Source organism: Ochotona princeps, chromosome 17 (assembly GCF_030435755.1).
Source record: "Ochotona princeps isolate mOchPri1 chromosome 17, mOchPri1.hap1, whole genome shotgun sequence".
Taxonomy (NCBI): Eukaryota; Metazoa; Chordata; class Mammalia; order Lagomorpha; family Ochotonidae; genus Ochotona; species Ochotona princeps.
In genome coordinates this window covers 8622532-8646868 of record NC_080848.1, presented here as the reverse complement: position 1 = coordinate 8646868, position 24337 = coordinate 8622532, and the positions used below count along the sequence as shown (strand labels likewise).

The 24337-nt window shown below is 52.9% G+C and overlaps 1 protein-coding gene across 6 annotated transcripts in view; it reads left to right on the top strand.

Moving 5' to 3' along the window:
• The window catches only part of ARSG (arylsulfatase G), a 116571-nt gene that overhangs the window by 44720 nt on the left and 47514 nt on the right, over positions 1 to 24337 (top strand). For all 6 annotated transcript variants that reach the window (XM_058676431.1, XM_058676428.1, XM_058676429.1 and 3 more), the window contains exon 3: positions 22584 to 22771. In XM_058676431.1, coding sequence (XP_058532414.1) covers positions 22584 to 22771 — 188 coding nt within the window. The remainder of the gene's footprint in view (positions 1 to 22583; positions 22772 to 24337) is intronic.

Genomic DNA, 24337 nt, shown 5'->3' with positions numbered 1-24337 from the left:
CAATTGGGAAAATGTGGAAAACTCCCCTGGTGGGTCATGACTCCCACTGGTGATCACATGATCCAGGCCTGGGGCCGGGCAAGCTGGGCAAAGTGGCTCCAACTGTTGCCTAATGTGTGGGTTGGTTTTGGAAGTGGGCGGACAGGGCAGGGCTGAACAAACCTTAACTCATCATCAAGAGCAGAAATCAGGCTGGAGCACCGGTCATGCTGGGCTAGGCTGTTACACCTACTGGTTTGCATGAGCCAGGGATGGGAGCAGACTGAGTAGGACCAGGTTCCAACACCCGCCATTGAGAGTCAGGACTGGGGGCAGGCTGGTTCAGAACAGGCTACAGCATCCAAAGGCAAAGGTCATGACAGGTGAGGGATTATGCCAAGCTAGGTCAGAGCAACCACTGATACATGTGGGATCTATGGCTTGCAACAGGCCTGGTTGGGAGCTAAGGGGACATCCTGGTTGGGTTGTTCCCACTGGTGAGTGCAGGGGCCAGAGTGGGAACTGCATTCTGGTTTGGATATGGTTGCAGTGTCCCTCGGCACAAGTGTGGACTGGGGCTGAGCACACTGGATTGGGCTAGACTCCAGCACCAACTGGTGCTCATGAGGACCAGGTTAGGCGTAGGACAGGCTAGGCTAGGTCTCTGCCCTTACTGAGCCATGTGTAAGCTGTGTCTGGGTGTGGACCAGGCTTGGCTGGGCTGAAACATCCAACAATAAGAACCAGAATGGGTTGAAGGCCAGTCAGGAAAGGCCACTGTTCCTGCTAGGACAGGAAGTGGACTAAGTAGGGCTGGTCCATAGACCCACTGGTTTGTGTGAGATCTGGCAATGGGAGAGGTTCTGATGGAGGAGCTTGGGAAACTCCTCTGTCAGGACACAGTCCCTGCAGGTGAGCACAAGAACCACGATAGGGAGCGGCCCAGACCAGGCCGGAACGGTACCCAGCAGCATACATTTGGCATAAGTCGGAGGTGGACCTGGCTGGGCCAGTTCATATTACCCACTGGTGGATATAAGCACTAGAATAGAGTGTGGATCAGGCCAGGTATGGTCGCAACACACACCAGTACACATTAAGGCTGGGTCTGGGTGCCAGCTGGGCTAGGCTAGGCTGTAGCCCCCACCAGGATGAGCTAGAATTGGGGGTGGGCCAGGCTCGGCCAGGCTACAGCACCCACTTGCAAGTCCTGAGGCAAGGCAGGTCATGCCAGACTGGGTTGCAGCACCCAACCAGCACACGTGGGAACCAGGGGAGGGGAGAGGGCAAAGCCAATAAGGGGACTGCATGGAGCTCCCCTGCTGGACTGCCACTCCCACTGGAGAGCGTGAGTTGGGATGGGGGCAGACCAGGATGGGCAGGGCTACAACACCTGTTGGCCTCATGTGAACTGGATCAGGGAAAAGCCAAACTGGGCAGACTGTATCTGCTGGTACATGCATGTCAGAGTGAGTATGGGTTGATTGGGCTTTGCCACAGCACCAACTGGCAAATGCTGGCTCGGGGGTTAATTCTGTCAAGACAAACTGGAGAACCACCTGGAGAGTGCATGATCCAGGAGTGGGCGCAGTAGGGAAATAGTGGGCACCTCCCTCTTGGGTTGCCACTCCATCTGGTGAACATGAGAACCAGGACTGGGGCAAGCATGGCTAGAGAATGGCACCCACTGGCACATGTGTGGGTTGGATGGTGGGGCTGGTTGGGTTGAACTAGGCTTCAAAGTCCATTGATACGTATGAGAGCTGAATGGGATATGGAACAGACTGGACCATTCTGTTGTACACACTGGCAAGCACGGGAACCAGGGCAGGGGGCGGGCCTCGTGGGGGTTATTGCGGGTCACTCTGACTAGGCTGCAGCTCCCACTGATTTGTGTAGGTCCGAGTGTGTGGTGGGCAGGATCGGGCTGGACTGCAACACCCATGGGTTCGTGTGGAAGACAGGTCTGGAAACAGAACTGACCCAGCAATTGCAACCACCAGCATATGCATAAACTGATTGGGGAGACGGACTTTGCTGGATCCTGCACTGGCATTCACATACAAGAATCAGGTCTGGGATCACCTCAAAAGAAGTTTCTTTGGGGATCCACCCAACTGAACTGCTGAACTCATAAAGAACCCCAACTATGAAGAGAAGTGCAGTTCCATAGTCTGACCGTGGAGTGCAAGTATCAAACCTGAGTCTCCTCAGTGGCTCAGACGGAGCAGTAGACAGCATATTCAGAAACACATGGAGGATATGGCAGTCCATTGGAGGCTGCAAAAGACACCTGGTACCACAACAGAGGACAGAGGACAAAGGACAGAACAAATTAATCAACTACCCCAGCCAAGTGTTGGCCGTGAAAATCAGGGCAAATGGAGACTCTAAGGTGGACTATGTCAGCTAGTGGATTCTAGAGAGATTTCATCGTGCTTGGAATGGCGAGATTGACAGCAATACAGAACTGTGAACTATTAAAACAACTTGAGCAGGGCCCGGCGGCGTGGCCTTGTGGCTAAAGTCCTCGCCTTCAATGCCCCGGGATCCCATATGGGCGCCGATTCTAATCCCAGTAGCTCCACTTCCCATCCAGCTCCCTGCTTGTGGCCTGGGAAAGCAGTTGAGGACGGCCCAATGCTTTGGGACCCTGCACCCACATGGGAGACCCAGAAGAAGTTCCTGGTTCCCAGCATCGGATCGGCACAGCACCGGCCATTGCAGTCATTTGGGGAGTGAATCATTGGACGGAAGATCTTCCTCTCTGTCTCTCCTCCTCTCTGTCTCTCCTCCTCTCTGTATATCTGACCTTGTAATGAAAATAAATAAATCTTTTGAGATCGGATGAAAAATAAATAAATCTTAAAAAAAAAAAACCAAAAAACAAAAAAACAACTTGAGTAGTGCCCTCAGAGCATGCCCCATGTCGGGGACCTTGGGATGGGTGGGAGACTGGGTGGGGCTTCTCCCTTTATCCTTCCCCCTTTCCCCAAAAACAGAAAAAAAAAAAGAGAGAGAGAGAATGTGGAAACAATGGTCTTATCCATTTTCCTATAGCCCTTGACCCTTTGTATCCTAACCAACTATGTAAAGATCATCAAAATAAGACAGAAGAAAAAAAGAGTACCCATGAGGTGTGCACGCTTCCTCAGAAGCAACCAAGACTTAGGTTTAAGGCATGCTGGTGCTTAGGAGGTGCAGGGGGACACGTGCCTCTCTTGGGTCTGTGCGGCAGGTTGCCTGAGTATGGTTGGAAGGTCTGGCTGTGGTGTGCATGTAGGGCAATTGCCAGCCTTTCCCAGCTTTGGGGTTTGCTTCTTGGGCCAGCGTTGCCCAGGTTGGCCTGCAAGGTCCCATCTGCCCATGTTCAGTGCTGGCTTTGGGAGGACATGTGGGGCTCTCCCAAGCCTTGGCCACTGTGATGCTTGAGCCAGGAGCCATCACCCTGAGACAGGGACCTGTGTGGTGTGTGTGGGGGTGTGTGTGTACATGTGTATGTGTGAGGGACTTCCTGCTTTTGGTCTTACCCCCTACATTGCATCTTCCTCTCCTCAGCCAAGGTGAGCCTTCTAGAAACAGCCCACCACATCCAGCTTTTCTAAAGCATCTGTCATCCTAAGGGCATCATCATTTGCAGCTCTAACGACATCGTACAAGCTCATGCCTTTCCCAGGCCCTCCCATCTTCCACCAGCCCTGTTGTTGCCTCCCCCTCACCTGTCAAATGAGCTCTTCCTTCCTGCCATGCGGTCCACTTCCTGTCTCAGCAGGAAGTGTTAAGGTCACTGTTTAGATCGCAGCTCCATGTGAACTCCTCTAACGAACTTTCTCAATGCCTCAGGCGTAACCTGCCATTGCTGTTTCTCATCCTTATTGCGTTAGCATCTAATTGTCTGAGTTGGGTTCAACTGTGCAGTCTCCTCCACCCCATCCCCAGTTCACACCCCTGGGATGTGAATTTGCATCCTCAGGATATGATGTCATTTAGAAATGTAACTAGTGAAGGGTCTTGATGGTGAAATCAGTTCAGAGTGGAGCTTCGTTAATCCAAGGACTCTTGTCATGAGGAGAGGCAAAGACACAGGGCCCAGAGAGGAGGGTCACCTAGAGTAGAACGCCCACAGGCCCAGGACTGCTGGCAGCCACAGGAAGCCAGGAGGGAGGAAAGGGGAGAGGGAGTGAACAGATTGACCCGAAGCTTCCAGAAGGAGCCAGCGTCACTGACACCCTCGCTTCATGAATCTTGTAGCGATTGTCAGGGCAGCTGCCAGAAGTCATGCACCCCTCTCTAGCTCTGGACTTTGGCACCCGTGATCCTGCGCGTGTGCATAGCACAGAGCTTCCTGCAGCACAGAGTGTCAGTGGACACATACCCATCTGTGAGCGGACCTTAGGGGTCCAGGATGCCCTGAAATGCCTCCCTGGGTTGTGCAGGTGGTAGATGATTCCCAGGGAGAGAGAATGAAAAACAGATAGCTTGCCCAGATCTTGCTAAGGCCTTGGGGAGCTAAATGCTTAGGGTCTTCTTTTTAGCAGTTATTGAGGGAAAACATCGAGCTTAGTATTTCAGCTGAAATCTTAAGCACGCCCCTCTTGCCTGAGCAGAAAGGGCGTCTCGGAGGTCGGAGGTGGGTGGAGTTGGATGGGCTTGCCTGTGCTTGCATATCCCAAGCAGCCTGGTTCCATGTTGTGTGGACAGGAAGCCAGGTCCCCAAGGGTCCCCGGGCTGAGTAGTCATGGCCTTCTCCTGCTGGTAGGGAGCCCTGGCAACAGACAAAGGCTCTCCTGGCCACACAGGGCCCCAGGACCACATAGCTCGCTTCACAGGTCTCCTTTTTGCTGACAGTGTTTCTTAGGATGGCATGGATGAACTCTCGCCCATCCAGAAGCCTAAAGCAGCAGGAATTGATGTGCTTACAGTTTAAGAGGCCAGATGCTCCACTCCGAGGCGCCAGTGGGATTGGTCGGCTCTGGACACTCCAGGGGAGGGACCGTCTCTTGCCTGTCCCCCAGTCTCTGGTGTTTGCGGGTGACCTTCCGTGTTCTGGATTTGGAGACTCTGTCTCTTTCTTGTTTGTCACCTGGTGTTCTGGCCTGTGTCCACATTTTCTTCTGCTAAAGATGCCATTTTCAGATTTAAGACCCACCCTAATCTAGTGTGTCCTCATCTTCACTTGGTTACGTATGCTGAAACTCTGTTTACGAGGAAGGTCATGTTCCCGGGGTCTGGATGGACATGGGATTTGAGGGGGCACTATTCAAACTGGTGTCATATACTTCTTTGTCTCTGCTCCTAGCATAGTCAGTAGCATCGCAAAATTGCACTATTCTTGGGACCCTGGAAAAGTTACAAGGGGACTTGAAAAAGTTCATGGAAAGGGAATTAAAAGAAAAATTTATTTTGGAGCAAACATTTTTGAAATCCATGCAGTTTTTTCCATAATAAGCTTTTGCTGTGAACTGTTGGGAGATCTCTTTGTATGTCAGTCATCGGCGCCAGCTTTACTTTCTTCTAAGAACAGACCATGATAGGACCTAGCTGATAGGATACTATGAGGATTAAATCAAGTCATCCCTGGGGCTGGTGCCATGGTCTAGTAGGCTAATCATTCACCGGTGTAGCTGGCATCCCACCAGTTCAAGTTCTGACTGTTCACTTCTGATCCAGCTCCCTGCTAATGCAACTGGCAAAGTAGCAGAAGATGGCTCAAGTGCTTGGGCCCTTGCCCCCACAAGGGAGACCCCCACAAGAAGTTCCAGGCTCCTGGTTTTGGATAGGCCCAGCTCTGGCTGTTGCGGCCATTTGGAGAGTGAGTCAGTGAATGGAAGAGCTCACTGTCTCTCTGTACGTATAACCCTGCCTTTCAAATAAAAAATAAATATATCTTTAAAAAATTCAATCATCCCTGTAAGCCATTAGCTTAGAGGTAGGTGTACAGCAGACCCTGTAAGATGTTAGTTATCTTTTAAAGGAAATAGTGTATTTGTTACAGAAACACTGTCCATTGGAACTGCGGGGGCTGCCCCACAGGATGCAAAGTCTCCGTGACAAGCCGTGGCAGTTGGAGGCCAAGGTCTAGAGACACTTTTCTGCTAATCCCGTGTGGGCTGGCACTGGGTGCGCACCTCTGTCTGCAGCAACACAAGAGCTGCACAGCAGCCGGCTCTTCCCAGGTGGTCCCCAGGCGCCAGGCTCTGGGCATCGCCTTGCTGAGTTCTTGCGATTGAGCTGTGCTTTTCTGATGTCACAGGTGTGGCAGTCGAGGCGGAGGAGTTTTGTGCCAGTGAGTGGCTGAGCCAGCACTCCAGGGGTGCATCCTGCAGGAGGGAGGAGTTACACAAGCAGCAGAGCGTCCGTCCGTTAAGACTTGGGTGGACTGTGCCATGGTGGCTGTGAAGACAAGGAGATTGGAATTCCATCTTTTTTTTTCCTCTTTAGGGGTGCTGATAAAGGATTTTTGTGCCACCCTGGTGTAAGAGGCAACTTAAGAAAAATGGTTTCTGTTGTTGGAAAGGTTGACTTGACCAGCTCCTGACTGGCTCACACGTGCGATTGCTGGAGGTGCTGGTGCCTGCAATCTCAGTCCACCCACTCCAGCCTCACGTCCAAGGTCCCTCCTGCACTCAGCATTGCACTGATGTCCCTGCCTCAGGGCCTTTGCACTGGCTGCTCCTGCCTACTTGCAAGCTCTGCTCTCGGCGGTTGACGCTGATCCTTTCTCACGTGGCATGTCTTTGGCGAGGCCTTTGCAGTGTTGGCTCTCTCCCCACGCATGTCTCTCACTCTCTCCTGTTTTAGCTCCATAATGCGTAGCACGGCAGAGATCATCTTTGTTCCTTGTCCTTTACATTGGAATGCCAGCTTGTTGGAGGAATACCTTTATCTGTCTGATTCATACCTCCAGCGCCTAAATTAGTGCTTGACACTAAATAATATTTGTTCCAGTGTTTGGACTCCTGGCTCTGGATGGGACATACGCATATGAGCGAACCATGGGATCTGGGACCATGTCTCTTGGGTCTGTTCCTGTGAGCTCTGGGACACTGGGCTAGGTGCTTGCTAGATCTCATTTTTCCTGTCTCTACAATGAGACAGTAATGGAACCTATGCTATAGGATTGGGATAAGGAGGAAGTAAGTTAAGGTATGCAGGCATTAAGAGTCCTGCTTGGCAGGAACCCCTTTATTCATTGTCCCTTGTAACACAACTCTGTACTCCTGTTCTCCCTTCAGGTGCTCTGCTTTGGCTGAAGGGTCAGGCCTGCTTCTCAGTTACATTCCCAAGGCGCCTGCCCCTGCCTAAGGCCCAACTGCCATCCTTCCCCCAGCTTTAGAACTCTGGATTTTGCTCATTCCTGGGCCAACCCCCCAGTGCGAGCCTTCGATATCTCTGTGCCATTTCCTCCTGTCCATATCCACTATTCATGCTTGACTTGTTCTGTTGTGAATCTGGCTTGGGAAGATGGAACCTGTGCATTCTGGGACAGGAAGGGTAACATCCACCACCCGACTGGATGTCACTCGTAGGGGAAGAGGAAAAGCCTCTGGAAGTGGGAAAAGGGCAGACTGCCTCTCTGGGCCTCTGTGAGTTGGCATCCCTTTCTGGACTTGTGCAACTCCACTGACAGTTAACGAGTGTGGCCTGAAGCCCCACAGCCTTAGCTCATATGGTAGCCAAGGTCCAGGGGCAGCCACATCACCATAGCGCATAGACCCAGAGAGAAATGAAGGGTGTTTGCTCTCATACTGCGTGATCTACTTTGTACCTTCACTTGTTGGCAGATTAAGCATATTAAAAATGATTGTTTTTTTTTTAAGAACAAACAAGCCATCACAAACCCATTGACATCTTTCTCAGAGGGCACTGTTGCTTGGGACTCCTCTGTCCATTTCCTACTCAGGTCTGCATGGCAAGGCAACGAGACCGCTCCCCCCCCCGCACCCCAGCCCCCACATTTGTCAGGCAGTTAGCAAGTTTGGCCTTGGCCTTCAGGGCCTGTAATTTTGCCAGTGTTATGCTTAAATTTGAACCCGGAAGTGCTGTTGAACATTCGCAAATTTAAAAATGATAGGGTAGTGCAGAGAAAATCCAAGCATTGGAAGTTTAACATTGATGCTAATAACTTAGTACCAACTGAAACTCAAAGTTTTCAAGCAGTTAAAATAAGGGAGACGTCAAACAACCTGCATTACACCAGGAGACAGGAATATATTGCTCATGCCTTAGAAAAAGAGGACAGATGGTATTCTTTCCAAGGTTCCACCATCTGGAACTATGTGAGACACTCCGAGATCTAGCAAATAACCTTGTTACAGCAACACTCGTTTGGTTCTTTGCAGCTGAACATCCAGGCCAAGGCGAGGCCAGTGTCATCTGTGATGAGAAAGTTACGTGGTTCTTGAAAATGCCCAAGCTGAGGAGTGCCTTGCCTAGGTCCCCTGGGTGGCTGAGCAGCTGGATTCAAGCCACAGGCTAGGATTCCCAAGTGTGGGTTTGATCTTCTGACTTGGAATGACCCACAGCTCTGATGTGGGAGAGGAGGAACATGACGCCTCCATGATGGAGGCGGAGTCCGGGTTCCACTCCACTTCCATTTTCTTGCTCTTACGAACCAGGGGAGGCAGCAGGTAACGGCTCCAGTCCCTGGATCCAGTCCCTGGATCCCTGTCACCCACGTGAGAGATCTAGATTGAATTCCTGGCTCCTGGGCGTTTGGGGAGTGAAATAGCAGATGAAAGCTCTGTCTCTTCTTATCTCTCTGTCTCTCAAATAAAAGAAATTGCGATTTTTATTTTTAAAGCGACACTGGTCTGTGAGCATGAGAGAGTTGGTTCCAGGCAGCAAAGCTGAGACATCAGCCCACTGACTTGAATCGGTAGCAGTGATGCTGAGAGTTGTGGACACCCTCGCTTACGTACAGTATGTTATATTTGCACCTGCCTGCCCGTTCCCTGCCCCCAGTTTGATTATGAATGAAGTCAATACTGCCACTGCTGCCGCTACCAGCCGTGGCTTAGCTGGCAGTCAGAGATCAATATTCTCCATTCAAAGGTCAAGAGGCTCCCAGGGACTTGAGGGCTGTTTCTAAAAGGGGTCTTGGGGAAGAATGAATGACTGTGTCAAACACTTGCTTCCCTCTCTGTTCTTAGAATAACGGGCTTGGGGAAGAATGCCTCCCCCTCTGACTGCCCAGGACACCTTTCCCTGCCATCTGCTATTCTGAGGACTTTGCAAGTGCTGGGGGAGGATGACAGCCAGGCTGGCACTCACTGTGTAGGACACTGTGATGAGGCCTTGTCATCTGGTGCTTGCTATGGGACCTCGGGTAGAAAGAGCATTCTGGACAGGGCTGCTGTCGTCCCGTTGTATCGTCTTCCTTTCCATCCATACAGTAGCTCAGATGCAGGTCTAGGAAGTCTGTCCTTGGGGACGAATCCTTTTGTGTTGGGACCATGACCATGACCCCTGAGATGTTTGCTTTGGGACGTGTTGTCCTGTCTTCTCATAAACTCTCAGTATTTGGGGAACAGGCAACTTCATGTCTTTGCACTTGGGAAAATAGGTCATGTGGACATTTAGAAATCCCAGGAAGCTCTCCTGTCTGTTGGGGCAAGCTGTGGGCTCGGAGGGACTGTAGGCTTTCACCTCGTGCCTCTGTTTTGTAGGTGGGGGCATGTCCAAATGCAGTGACCTCAATGGTACAGTAAAGAATGGTACAGTAAAGACCTCAATCTTACAGTAAAGAAAAGACACTGCAGTATTGATCCATGGTGCTTTAGTGCCAGCTGCTTAACTAGCTGCAGGTTCAAAGCTGCCATTTCTATTGTGCCATTAGTTCCTCTCTTAAGCCTCCCAAATACAGTCATTCAGCAGGGAATCGCTGCTACAAGCCATGAGACCACTGCTGGGAGCCCTTAGCTCAAAAGCTGTGCCCTTCAGAATGAAGGCAAGAAAGCCAGTGCTTAGGGTGCAGGCAGGCAAGGGTCTGTCATTGCAGAGACCTCACTGTCTCCTGCCCCTGGCGCTTTGCCGGCATATGCTGGATTTAACCAAGTTGCCACCTTAAGAGAGAGAGTCAGCCACTCACACATTCTAGTCAAGTAAGGAAAAGGACCCATGCTGGGTGTCTCACCTTTCAAAGGAGAAGCTGTGTTCAGGATGGGGTGTTGAAGATACAGCAGCCGTAGGGTGTAGCCAAGAGCTGATCTGTAAAAGTTACCTGTTGTCGCCTGAATGCCCAGTCTTTAACCACCAGTGCGGATTAGCCCAGTGAAGTGAGAGGCCAGGGTATTGCTGTGGGCAGAGCGGAGGCTAGGGGCTCCTGGGACCGTCCTCGGTGCTGAGGGTGAGTCTGATCCGAACCACCCAAAGCCCTCATTCTGCTGAGGCTGGCATTCTGGAGGTTGAGCATGGCTGGGCCAGGGAGTGGGAGCCCCGACTGATGGACAGGGACAGCTGGGAGGAGCGTCAGGTGTCCATTCAAGTATTTGAACCTGATCCTCAGGGTAGGCAAGGCTCAGAAAGACCAGCATCAGCAACCTGCCCTGTAGATGGAGTGTCCCAGCTCCCCAGGGCTGGTCCCTGCTGTCAGCTGAGAGGGCGTGGCTTGCATTGCAGGGACCTCTGGGCTGTGGCCGTGGAGAGAAAGAGTCACATCCAGCAGGCACTGAGATGCAGGGGTGTGTCCACCCTTGAGTGGGAGTACACACGAGTCCACCATGGGCAGGTGAAATGGGAAGGAATTTGCCCAGGACCACGCCAGGTTCAGCTGTCAGGCAACCTTCTGTGCTGCGTGTGAGTTCGAGTGGATGAATGAGGGCCCAGCGCAATGGCTCAGTGGCTAAATCCTCACCTTGGAAGTGCTGGTTCATGTGCTGGCTGCTCCACTTCCCATCCAGCTCCCTGCTTGGGGCCTGGGAAAGCAGTCGAGCACGGCCCAAAGCCTTGGGACCCTGCATCTGAGTGGGAGACCTGGAAGAACTCCTGGCTCCTGGCTTCGGATCAGCTCAGTTCTGGCCATTGTGGTCATTTGGGGAGTGACCCAGCAGATGGAAGATGTCTCTGTCTCCCCTTCTCTCCATTACTCTAACTTTCCTGTAAAGTAGAAATAAATCTTAAAGAAAAAAAAAGAGTGGATGAAGGAAGGTGTGGGTGAGTAAACAGTGCATCAAAGACCCTGTTAGCTGCGGTTGTGCTTGACACAGGGCCTGTACCTGGTTCTTCTGGGGGCCTCACTGTCCCCTCTGAGGGATGAACCTGCACACTTCCCATTTCACAGCAAGCCACATGGAGGCTCGTGCCCCGCTGACTCCTGGTTTGTCTCAAGCCGGCTTCAGTGTCTTCCCAATTCCCGCCTCCCCTGGCTGGCCCTCTGCACGCTGAGGTCCAACGAGGGATGCTGACAAGCCAGCGCCCCCTCGGAGCCTGTAAATTATGAATGGAGCAGGGCGTGTTTTTATTCGAGTCACAGAGCAATTTAGAGTTGCCACAGAAAGCCTCATCATCTATTTTAAGTTGTGCGTCAGTGGAGGCTGGACATACTTATCGTCGCAGTGTTGTGTCCCTCAGGGGTTTTTGTGGTGGCCTTTCCAGCGTTAGTGCTGCTCCCTGCCCCCCCCAACACGTGTAATTTATGCAGTGGCAAGTTGCTTTGGTTTCTGTCTGGCTGTGTCTTAATTTGCACTGATTTCCTTGTTAACAGGCTGCTGTAATGTCTGGCTCTGTATTTCCAGCTCTGTTTTACAATGTATTTTCAGACTTTAATGAGGACCCCTGTGGGTGAACTGGCCAAGCCTGCCCGGATAGACTGGGGGAGGGGGGTGGAAGTCAAACCAAACCAAAGCTCTCCCAAATTACAAAACCAATTTATGGCTCACTAATTAGTTGCCACCAGAGGAAGAGCGTGGTGGGGAGAAGTGAAATAGGTGATGTGCAGGTGGCTTGCTGGGGCTGCATGTTTCGGAAGAGGGAGGGAGGGAGGGAGAAAGGTACAGTCGTAGCTCTCCAGAGACTTGGAAATTAACTTGTGTTTGAGAGTTAATCTGCGAGCTTTGACACACAATGGGGAGAAGGACCGGAGCTCCAAACATCAGCTTAAGTGATTGTGGGAAAAAAAAAAAAAAGACTGACGTGTTTTGCTAATCAAAGCCTGGGCCTTTCTCCTGTTCTTGCAGGAGCTGCCCATTCCACCGGGCACCGGACCGGGGCTGCCACTCTAAGTCCCAGGTGCCAATAATCTGCCGAGGAGCTGGGCATTCCCAAGTTGATGGTACCAACCCGCTCCAGCAGAGGCAGTTGGTAGAACCGGGCAGCCTGGGTGTATTGGGCAGCTCAGCTGCTGTAACAAGTAGCGTAGACTGGAAGGCTTTATTTCTTAATGTTCTGGAAGCTGCCGCAGGTCCAGGTTCTGGTGAGGGCTGTCTTCCTGGCTTACAGATGTGTTCTCACGGGAGAAAGAGAAGGAGAACCAGCTCTGATCTCTTTATATAAAAGCATGCATCATGGCGCCTCTGTCCTCATGACCTTGTTTACATCTAATCACCCCAGCACCACCACCCAACCACGCCATCCCCCATTGGGGATCAGGGCCTCCATATATGAGTCCTGGTGGAGGAGGTAGATACCAATTCTTCAGACCACAATTCTTCAGACAGGAGGAAGTGGTGGGCAGTGGCTTGCAGCCTCCCCGACCCCTGTCCAAGGCCAATCCATGTTAGACACAAGTCCCTGAGGCTTGGCTGACGAAAGGAGCTTTCACGTGACCCACTTGAACTCCCTCACTGTACAGGGACTTTACCCTGGCCGAGGCCGACTCAGATGCTGAGTTCCCAAGTCCTGAGTGCACAGGAAGAAAACAGTGTTGAGCAGGCTGACGCTCTGGTTCCTGTGTCTAGCCCTGAAGGTCAGCTGGGAGATGGGAATCCTTGCGTCTTTCTTGGGCTCACGTGGTTTGTGTGGATGTGAGTCAGGCTGCAAGACCCAGGGTGGATCTCAGGGCCTTTGAGCCAAAGCCCGGCTCCGGTAACAGGATGACCTCGCCGTAGGCCTGCCCGGCTCCAGCCAGCCTGCCAAAGAGGATGCGAGGGCTTGGGGGTGGGCAGGCTAGCTTCAGGTTCTATCTCTCTCACCTCCTAACCGTGGGGACCTACAGTCTTTAGGCCTCAGTTTAAGATACACCTCTGCTCATTGCAGCTGTGCCATCTAGGGAAAGCTACATAAACCCTCCCAGCTTTGGCTTTCTTATCTGCAAAATGAGAGTTCTGGCGCTAGTTTTACAGGGTGTGTATGTGTGTGTGTGTTTCAGATTGATTTATTTTTGTTTGAAGGGCAAATTTTACATAGAAGGAGAGACAGTGAGCGAGATCTTCCATCTACTGGTTTACTCCTCAAGTGGCCACTGTAGCCAGAGCTGGGCCAATCTGAAGTGCAGTCAGAAGCTTCTTACGGGTCTCCCATGTGGGTACAGGGTCCCAAGGCTTTGGGCCGTCCTCTACTGCTTTCCCAGGCCCCAAGCAGGGAGCTGGAAGGGAAGTGGAGCAGCTGGGACATGAACCAGCAGCCGTATGTGTGCTTGTATGGGCTGCTGATGCCACAGGCAGAGGGTTAGCTTGCTGTGCCACCATCCAGCCCCTTTGGGGTATCTTAAACATTAGAAATAATATCTATATTATGATCAGGGTGGTAGGTACCCGATGCATGGCAGTTCTTTTCATTACAGGAGAGAAATAAGCAAAATGAATGCCTGTGCATGTACCAGGTCTCAGCTTTGGCCGAGCCACTCGCAGGTGCAGGCCTGGCTGACTTCTGGAAAGTCCCAGCCTCGCTGTGCTCTGCATCTTGGCCTCCCTCTCTGAACCATGGGCAACCCGAGGGCAGGCTTTGCCAGCCAGCTTGCTCTGGCCAGGAGGCCCGGGCTTGGCTTGTGGACGGAAGCCTGCAGCGACCCTGTCCTGTGGTTGTGCTTTGCAGCCAGCTGACCTGTTCATGCAGGTTCTTCTATGGGATGGGAGAAGTGAGGGGAAGAGATCAGACCTATTTCTCACTCTCTAGGTCAGAGTTACAGAGAAACACAGGTCTTCCATCTGCTCGTTTACTCCATAAATGACCTCAGCCACCGGAGCTGTGCTGACCTGAAGCTTGGAGCCAAGAGCTGCTTCCAGATCTCCCAAGCCTTGGGCCATCCAACACTGCTTTCCCAGGCCATAAGACTGGAGCTGGATTGGAAGTGGAACCACTGGAACACGAACCAGCACTCCTATAATATGCTGTAGCTGCAGGCAGAGGATTGGCTTGCTATGCCACCTAACCAGTCCCTGCAGGTCTGGCTTCTGAACATCCCTGCTTGGGTCATGGATCCTGGGCTGGGTGGCTATGAATGTGGCATTATGAGTTATGTGGAAGGGGTGGGAAGCCAGCAGGTGGATGCCCTTACAGGAAAACACCACCAGTGAGTGCACCAGGCAGGGTCCTGTGTTGTGAACAGACACCTGTGGTAACCAGGGGAAGGCTATGCGGAACTGTGTCTTCCCTCTTTTGCAGCTTGGGTGTCGCTTGGCGGTATGGTGTCATCGCTTCACTGGGCCATGGTCCTCCCCTCTATTGCATGGCGGTGCTCTCCCTGCATCGCCTTGCATTCTTCCTCAGGACACCAGTTCCAGTGTGTCAGGGTCCACTCCACTCCAGGATGTCCTCAGTTCACGCCTCCGGCAATGACCCTGTTCTAAGGCAGTGGTGGTTAGGACTGGAGTGTATCTTTTGGAGGGCTGCCAGCCAACTCGCAGCAGGTGGCAAAGGCTCCGGAGGCTGAAAAGGAAGTGCGAGCTGGAGGAGGGTGGGTTGTGGGGCTTCCGCTGCAGTGAGTCACGGAGGACTGGGCAGCATGCCAGGTGGTGTGACGTTTCAGGGCACTCGCGTGGGTCAGCAGGAGTGGTGATGGTGAGTGGAGGCATCCTGGACAATGACGAGCAGATAGGACACGAGCCGACGGGGATGGCGACAAAGGCACAGCCGTCGGCCTGGTGTTGACCAGGACGTGGGGTGGCCCCGGCGTTTGGAGGGACGATGCTGAGCATATTCTGTGCTGGCTGAGGCTGAAGTAACCCGTGTCACACACGTGGCAGGGACCATGCTGTCACAGGAGTACCAGCCAGCAGCTGCCAACTACCCCGATCCCTTCATGCTCTACTTAATGATTGTACCCTCACTGGACTGGAATGTTCTCTTTCTCCATGGCTAGCTAGTGAGGACAGTAATCTCAAGGATTAGCATGCAGGTTAAAAAAAAAAAATACCCTGGGCTTGGCACTCTGCCTTCTGGGGACTGTCTCGGGGAGACTGCTCGGGGAGACCGTCTGGGAGCCTGGGTGGGGTTAGGGGACGTGGGCTTCTCAGGCCCACTTCACGTGCGAAGATACTGACACATGTCCATCTCACACTAAAGGGGCTTGGGGTCAGACTTGAATGGGAGTGTGCTTGTCTGTGCTCTTCAAATTCCTATCACGAATGGGGCCGACGCCCCGGCATGCCCGGCAAAGCCTCTGTAAGGCACTGGCGTCCTCTCTTGGTGCTGATTCAAGTCCCAGCTGGTCCACTTCTGATCCAGCTGCCTGCTTCTGGCCTGGCAAGCACTGGAGGAAGACCCAAGTCCTCGGGCTCCTGCACCCATGTGGGAAACAAGCTGGGAGTACTTGGTTCCTGCCTTTGGACCAACCCAGTTCTAGCCATTGCGGCCATTTGGAAGTGAACCAGTTGATGGAAGATCTCTCTCTCTCTCTTTCTTTAACTGTGCCTTTTTTAAAAAAAGGAAAAATGAATTCCTATAACTCTGCCTTCGTAGAACTCTATGTTCCTCTGCCAGGGCTTATTTTTAGCACCTTTTACCCATGTGTTATGACAGCCTGCTGGTGTCTTACAAGTGTGTGGCTGGAAGGCCTGTGGTGTCTCCACCTAGTTTCCCAGTGGCTCCTAGCTGAAGGGTCTGAGATGACAGTTGATGCACTCGTGTCTGTTGGGAAGCAGAACGATGAGTGAAGGGAAGAATGCCCTGTGGCATCTTCATGGCTGTGAATTCAGCCTGTTCAACGAGCCAGTGTCGGTGCAGGCCTTGGCTTGTTGAGCAGACAGGATGGAGCAGGTACCATCGGGTGGCTTGCAGAAGTCTAGCTGAACACCTCCCCTGGTCCCCAGGTTTAGAGGCAGACCCTGGGGATGTGGTGGGAGTTGGTCGACACATCAGGGTTCTTGGGAAGCTCTGTGCTGGATGGAGGGCTTTGGGCAGCAAGGAAGGGGACAAATTGATGAGCAAGTTCAGAGAAGGACTTGGCATGCTTGGAGTGACTGGGTCAGGAGGGGCCTCTCCAAAGGGCTGAAACGGAAAGTGAGGCCAGGTGGAGAGGAAGGGGCCAGCCATGTGGGGACTGGAGCAGAGAGGCTGGAATAGGGAGTGCAGAAGGGCCTGAGACAGGAACAGGTGTTTTTAAGAAGTTCCACTCCAACAGGGTCAGAGGTCGAGTGAGCTTCAGGGTGAGTGGGGCTGATGTCATGAGGGGAACACATCCCCAGGACGGATTCCCTGTCCTTCAGTGCTGTCACCTACGCAAACAGGGTGTTTGTGTCCCTTCCTAAGACTGCCACTGAGGCTCCTGGCAGTGGAGGTGGCCCGCCTGGGGCTCCAGCTGGAGTGCCTGGTACCCTATGCCAAAGGCTTGTTCCACCTTGGGTGGCCCAGAGGAGATTGCTTGCTCAGGATTTGCGCCTGGCACAGGCAGAGCTGACAGTGTTGCCTCGGGCTGTACCTCAATTGCCCCAGGCTGCACCTGCATGCTCCCGGGGGTTGTCTCAGAGCCCTGAGGGCCTATTAGGCGTACCCTTAACTGGAAGCTCTGGTGGAGGACCTGGAGTATAGCAGTGACTCCATTGACCTTGGTCCCGGTGAGGAGCAGCTAAAGGCGTTCCAGCTGGGGACACCGGTCAGCTGCTTTAGCTGGACCTTACTAGTTACTTCGGCTGCTCCGTAGAAAATGGTGGGCTGGGGTGATGGGGGTAGGAATCTAAGAGAACAGGGCTGCCCCCTGCAGCTGGGCACACTGTGTCCTCTTCATCTTTGGACCGTGGTGGCCCTGAGGACACAGTGTAGAGACCACAGCGGTGGTCTGTGTGCAAGGTGGACTAGGACACGAACAGGCAGCTGGAGAGGTGGAGCGGATGGGTTTGAAAGTGGAGTTGATGGGGCACTAGCAGCATGGCTGTGCCCAGGGAGGAGGGAAAGAAGGAAGGAGGACTCTAAGTTGAGCAACTGGGGAGGGGTGTTTACTGAGATTGTGGCAGAGCAGGTATGCAGGGAAGAATCAGATAAACTAACAAAGGAGGCAAGGTCAGCAGGTGTTTCTCGGTTTGCCCCGGGGAGTCCTGTAGGCTAGGAGTTTGCTGGGGGTTAAGCTAGGGCGGAGGCTGTCACGCAGAGCCAAAGCCAGAGTTAGGGTTTATGGCGCTGCAGGTGCACGGAGCCTGCACTTTGAAGGCAGGGCCCTGGCTCTGGATGGAATGCTCTGTTGCTGCCTGCTTGGAATGCTTAGGAATCTTTAAACGTGCGTTTTGCCCTAGGCCCTCCAAATCACACACTTGGTGCTGCTGGAGTAGAGAAAGAGAACTTCAAATTCAAACCAGAAGCCATCCATGGGCGACAGATGCTTGAGACTGAAGGCATGTTAAGTGCTTGGGAAAGTGTCCAAATTATAGGGTTTCATCAGCGTTAGCCAGAAGTGTAATCAGAATCACTGTAAGGGCCATTTGAGAGTGTGAGCTGGAACGGTCCTTGCCATTCGGTCTCAGGAGGAACAGGAACGGTTCAGGTGTACAGCTGTCTAGGAACCATGAATACAACTCGGTTTGGAATTCTAAGGAGAGTGACTGCTGGCTGATTGCTACATCAGCATCAATAGCCCTGGCTTTTGTCTCAGGAGTTCAGTTCCTCTTGTTCTAACGTGTCTGGGCTGTTTGACCCCCAGGTCCAAGGAAAAAGGAAGGCAGCCATGACCCAGGAGTCCTCCAGCTCCGTCCCTGTGTGGCTCTCCAGGGAGGACCTCACACAGCTGGGGCAGGTGCAGAGTTCTCTGGCTGCTGCTGACCCCTTCCCCACACTGAATAGGAGGATTAAGCATTGTGGTGCAGAGCTGTGTAAGGGGTTCACAGTAGAGGAGGTGAGTGTAATGGCAGGAAGAAGGGAGAGCTTGGCTCTGCAGAGACTAGGTGAAAGGCACTGCAGGCAGGTGTAGGGAGAGGAGAGGCAGGGGAGATGTCATCCAATGGGAGCATTTGAACTGGTCTTTGAAGACTAGTTGTCAATCTATGTAGGATGGTGGGGAGAGACATGTCCAGGGTGGTGACAGCACCCTGAAGGTGCTGCAAAGGCCTGGAGGCAGGGCATGCCGGTAGCCTCAGGTGTGGTGGGGTCAGAGGTGAGTCCCAAGGGCAGGCAGAGAGGAACTTGTATGACCGCATCTGCAGCTTCAGGCATTTACAGCATTTGAAAGATGTGTGTGGGTGGGGGGGAGAGGACACCAGGCCCTTGCCGTAACCTTGATGTTGCCTCTGAAGGACCCCCACAGGGACACTGACTGTGGGCAGCAGAAAGGATGGGCAGATCTGGGAATTCCTTGGGGGACAGGACCCATACATGAGCACCTGGTCACCCTTCTGCGATAAGGGCTATGCCAGGGTGAGGAGTCCAGGCAGGGCCCCTGGGCAGACAGCCCTGCATTGTTGCACAGGAGGGACTTGGGGAGCTACCCCAGCAGAGAGGCTGTGCAGGTGCCCGCGTGTGCTGTGCACTGGGAACATGTGAGGATCAGCAGCTTGCAAACATTTCCTGGGCTGGGGCTACCTGTGACTTCCCGGAGGCCGTGAGTAGACACTGAGTGAAAGGGGCCAGGAGTCTTCTACGAGGCCATCAGGGACATTGAGGATTTGCTGTCGAGAGACCAAGGATGGCAATGATGGGTCCCCTGGATGGTGGCGGAAGAGACTGCCGAGGGTGTTGGCTGAACCACCGCCACCCTGAGTGGTGACTGGCAGTGATGAGGAAGTTAAGTTGGGCTCCTCTTGCCAGCAGCTGGCACTCTGAGAGCCTGCCCAGGGCCCTTGATGAGTCGAGCATGGGCTCCTGTTTTGGGCGGGACTCCTAGGAGAGCGTACAGGTGTGAATCTACCTGCTGTGGCTCCTGCTGATCTTGAAGGCAGGAGGTACCTTGGCTCCCCGGACTGCCAGCAATGTTGAATTCTCGTATTCCAGGAGACTCTGGTACCCAGTCCCTCACGTGTCACCTGGCTGTGCACGCCTGCAGAGCAGGTGTGTTGGTGTGTGTATGTGTGGGACACACCGGTCTCATCTTATGCCCATACCAGTGCCTTCTTCCCTGACCTCTACGCAGGGCCCGGGGACTGGGCCCTTTCCGGTCTCCACCCTGCTCTGTCTCTTGGGTTTCTCATTCCAAGACTAGCTGTGGAGGGACTCAGTCTCCTCACCTCTTTCCTTTGCTGTGGAGACCAGCGTGGTTGCCTGGCACACGTGTATGAACCAGAATTCAACATGCCTGAGCCGGAAGGTGCATCCTGCCACAGCCAGGACTCTGGGGCCGGAGCGGAGTGTGGAAACCACCTGCTGCCTCGGTTTCTCATCTGTATGTAACAGCACATTTGGGAACTTCCATGAGGATGAACTGTGAAGTGCCGCATTTAGAGCTCATGCTAAGCAGGTAGCTAGTAACAGAGACATGACCTTGAAGGACCGACATCATTAGGGATGGGGCAATGACTCTGTTTCCTTAACCTGTGTCGCAGGCCTTGCCCCTCATCCCTGTGGCTGTTCAGCAAATACCTGGGGAATGGTTGAGTGAAATGAGGAAGGGCCCTCTTGGTTATAAATAAGTTCTCATCAGAAGACTTCAGCCTGAAGGGCCACAGCCTCTGTCTGAGAGATTCTCCTTGGGCATTTTCCTGGTAGATTGTGTTTTGAAATTGAGGTGGCATTTATATAATATCAAATGGATGGTTTCAAAGTGTTAGTCATTAACAATCCAGTGGCATTAGTACACTCCTGATCTTGTGCAACCCTCACCTCTAGTGAGTTTCAAAACACTCATTGCTCTACGGTCAAACCCCAGCCCCTTAGGTTGTCACTCCGCCCCCTTCCCTGCAGCCCCTGGCACACATCCATGTTTGCCTTCTGTCGCTGGGAAATGACCTGTTATGGACATTTCGTATGAATGGACTCATGAGACATGGCCTTGCGTGCTGGCTCGTTTCCTTCCTAATGATTTCCAGGCTCAATCCTGTTGTGGCACACACCAGCACTTCATTTCATGTTCTTCTTACTGAGTAATATTCCACCCATGGCTTATCGGTTCCTCTCGGTGGATGTGTGCGGGAGGTCCCCTTGGGCTGTGGCGCTCGGGGCCGCTGTGGACACGTGTGTGTGCTCAGCAGCTGAGTGGCAGACTTGAGCTTTCTTTGGATAAGTCCTCAGAGCGGAATTGCTTGGTGGTCTTAATCTGGATGACTTGAAGATGGTTTTGCCTTCTGATCACGAAGCTTGAGGGCCAATTCGTTTTTTAAAAGACCAGAAACAAGGGAAGGAAATGGGGAAAGGAAAGGACCCAGTCTTGCTCTGCAGACCTGGCTGCCCTCCAGGTCATGTCCTCTGCAGATGCCAAGGTCATGATGAAGGGCAGTGGCTTGGTCCAGCTTGCTGTCACTGGGCTGTTGGTAGCTGTACGGAGCGTCTTGGAGGGCTTCAGAGGGCTTTAGTTTGCAGGTGCTCCTGGTGGCCAGTGTGAGCCTGGGGTTAATGGTTGCGTAGTCTCCCTCTGCCGTGGGCCAGCGCTTGGTCCTTGGTCTCAGTTTTGCTTTTGCCTGTGGCTGTGCTGAGCTTGCCTGCCAAGCAGTCGGGACACAGGGAGATTTGGCCTCCTCCCTCGCCTCCAGCTTCCCTGTTCCCTGCAGGCTCCAGACTTCCATAGGTTAAAAACCTTTCATGTGGGATGTTTCAGATAGGAAAGGAAATGAATGAAGAGGCTAGCAAAATGAACAGTTACACCGTGGCTACCAGATCTGCTGGTGCTGTTTCTGTTTAGCCCATCTGTCACGAAGAGTGATTCTTCTGGATTGTGTCAAGATGCAAACACAAGGCAGCCATACCATTCAACCCCAGGACTGTGTGAGACTCAGGAGGCAACCAGCCATTCCCTGATTGACACCACCTCAGCGTCAGATTTCCTTGACCATCCTTCAGATGTACTTATTATTCAAGCACTATGTGTTACATTTGGTTTTGCTGCTCTGGTGTCCTTTCAGGCAGAACTTTACCCAGTCTTCAGCTGTTTTCCCTTCATGACTCTGACTTTTGAAGAGCCGGGACGAGTGGTCCTGTAGAACGGCATCTCAGCACGGCTTGGGAAACCATTACCTGCCTTGTTAATTAATTTTTCCTTCCATTAGCTGTGTTTTCTGTAACCTGGAAATTAGGCCCAGGAGTTTGATTAGATTCAGGCGATTTTTTTTTTTTTTTTTTTTTTGCGTGAATCCTTGATTTTCTAGACTTCATCTGGCATCACACCGGGAGACACACAAGGTCAGGGCGCCAGTTATTAAGGCTGCGAAACTGAATTATTTTGTAAGCTGGTGATCACCTGCTCTGTCCCGTTTCTGAGTGGCCCGAGGGTGACAAGTTGTGATGTGGGGCAGGTGGCCCAGCGGTGGTGACTTCCTGAGCCTGCTGTCACTTCCTCATATGCTCACTGCTAATCTTCCATGAACGGCGTGCTTGCTTTTAGCACCTGGCAGTGGTATTGGGGGCAATCTGGGTGCCAGGGAAAATGTGTAAATTCTTGCTCTTTAATTAAAAATGTTTAGTGTAGGGAGTTAGTGTGATGTTCTCCTTTAGTGGTGGCAAATTGCTTTTTTTTTTTAAGTGTTTTTAAAAAGATTATTATTTTTAATTAATTCAAAAGGGAGAAAGAGAGAGAGGAGACGAAAATAAGAACAAATGAATCGCTCCCAAGTGCCCACAGCTGCTTGGGGTGGGGGTGGCGCCGCCGAAGTGGGCAGCGGGGGAACCAGATTCAGATCTTAGCAGGTGCTGCGCTCAACCCCCTGAGCCGTCACTGCTGCTTCAAGGTCTGCCTTAGCAGGAAGCTCGGGTGAGGCGTCTAACGCAGGTGCCCTGTGGTGGGGTGTGAGCGTCCTCTCTGGCTCCCCTGCCAGTGGGTGTCAGTGTGGACTCTCACAGTTCTTCCTGTTTGTGGCCGAGGACCCATTGTAGCGATGCCCAAAAGGTCCAGGAGCTGGTCTGGATCTCTGTTCTCAGGCACAGCGGGGTATCCCTGACTCCCCCTCCCCCGTCCCTGCCTTGCACCAAGCCTGGATCTTGCCGCTTCCTGCTTCCTGATTCCACTTGTTGCGGAATGGTGAATACAGCAGAGACTAGGGTTGGGTGTGTGTTCCTTGTCATAGGATGTCTATGCTTCTAGACCTTCTGGGAGGGTAACGGGTGGATCTGTTGCATCTCGAGTTGATGGTTATTTTTTGGATGATTCTCCCGTCCTGCAGGTTTGAAGATTTTCACGCGGCTGCTTCCACCTGCTCGCCCTCCAGAGCCTCCCTCCTCACGGGCCGGCTCGGCCTCCGCAATGGAGTCACGCACAACTTCGCGGTCACGTCGGTCGGGGGCCTTCCTCTCAATGAGACCACCCTAGCAGAGGTGCTGCAGCAGGCGGGCTACGTCACTGGGATGATAGGTGAGCCTGCTGTGGGTACCCCGGCAGCTGCTGCACATGGGCACAGCCCCAAACCCTGCGCCTCCTTCATCTCTGGCTCTGTAAGCTGGCAGTGCGTTGAGCCCTGGCCTGACAGGGGGTTTAGGCAGTTTCCGTTACCTCTGCCATGGGGGGCAAGGCTTGCTCTCCATGCCTGCTCCGCCATTCTTAGCATCCTGGCTTTTGTCGTCCTGCTTGTCCGCTGCTGCAGGATGGTGGCTTCTGTGCCCTTTGCCGTGATTTGGTTCAAAGAAGAAGGAAGAGAGCCGAGGTGGTTCCAGCTGAGTTGGTCTACCTTTCTGGGGAAAGCCACTCTTTTCTCAGCTTTTAACAGTCCCCTGGCCCGGTGGAAATGCACGTTAGTCTTTGCGGCTAGAGCTGGGATGGGGCCACCCTACTGCAAGGAAGGCTGGGAAATGGGAGCAGGATGAGAATGATTGGCTTGGCTTTGGTCACAGTGAACCAAACCACTATTCTGAGCCGAGTTAGAGGGACTTGGGATATGGTAAGAAACCAGAAACACCTCTGTGTTGCCCCTTAAGGTGGCTCTTGTTCAGCACTCATGAGACCAGATGTTTCCTTCCATGGGATGATGGGGAGGGGCAGGTGATGATTATCTACCCATTGTAGCGACAAGGCCGCTGAGTTCAGAGCAGTGAAGGGATCTGTTCAATGATGCCTGGCCTGGGGTGCTGCGTGGAGGCCAGGACTGGACAGGTGTGTGTGTGGCTCCAGCTCCGATGCCAGGCAGCAGCTGGCAGTTCCAACAGCATCCTCAGGTTGCCTGTGCTCGTTTGCCTGAGTTTCTGATGAGTCCGGGGGGATTCCTGCCTTGCTCCACCAAATGAGGTGGCAGGGGAAATGTGCCAACTCCGGCGGCAGGGAGGGCCCCTGAGGATGCGTCCTCTCTGTGTTTACCTGCGGGAGGTTGCTGTATCCACACCAAGGGCTGGCGCTTCTGTGTCGACCCCACTTCCTCCTGGAGTTCTTTCTCAGGAGTTCTGACTGGAGCATGGCACCCCCGGCCTCAGGGCTACCACTGAGGGTAACCTGCTCTCTCAACAGCCCTTCCTTGGTGTGCCCGTGGGACAGTCATATTATCAACAGTGACACTGGCACAGCCATTTGTGCTGCACCTGCTATGGGCTGGCCCTTCCCACCACACTGTCACGTGGGGCCGTTTACTCCTGCCTGCCTGGAAGCTTTGTTCCCTGGGCCGCCTGATGTAAAAACCTTGAATGGCAGCGGGGAGCTAGGCTCCTCGTGAGCTGGACTTGGCCCTCACTTCTGGCCTTTGAACTCCAAGGAAGCAACTCCTTACAGGTGGATGTTGAGCTGCCTCCCCCGCGACTACACACGCGCCTTTTGCACATCCTGAGCAGGACATTGCAATTTCTAAACTCACACACCACAGCACGCTTGCAAGGAAGATGAAAAACCCACTGCATCAGTCAGCTTTTTAAAAATTATTTTTATTTCAAGGGCAGAATTACAGAGAAAAGGAGAGATAGATGTTCCATCCACTGATTCACTCCCCCAGGTGGCTGC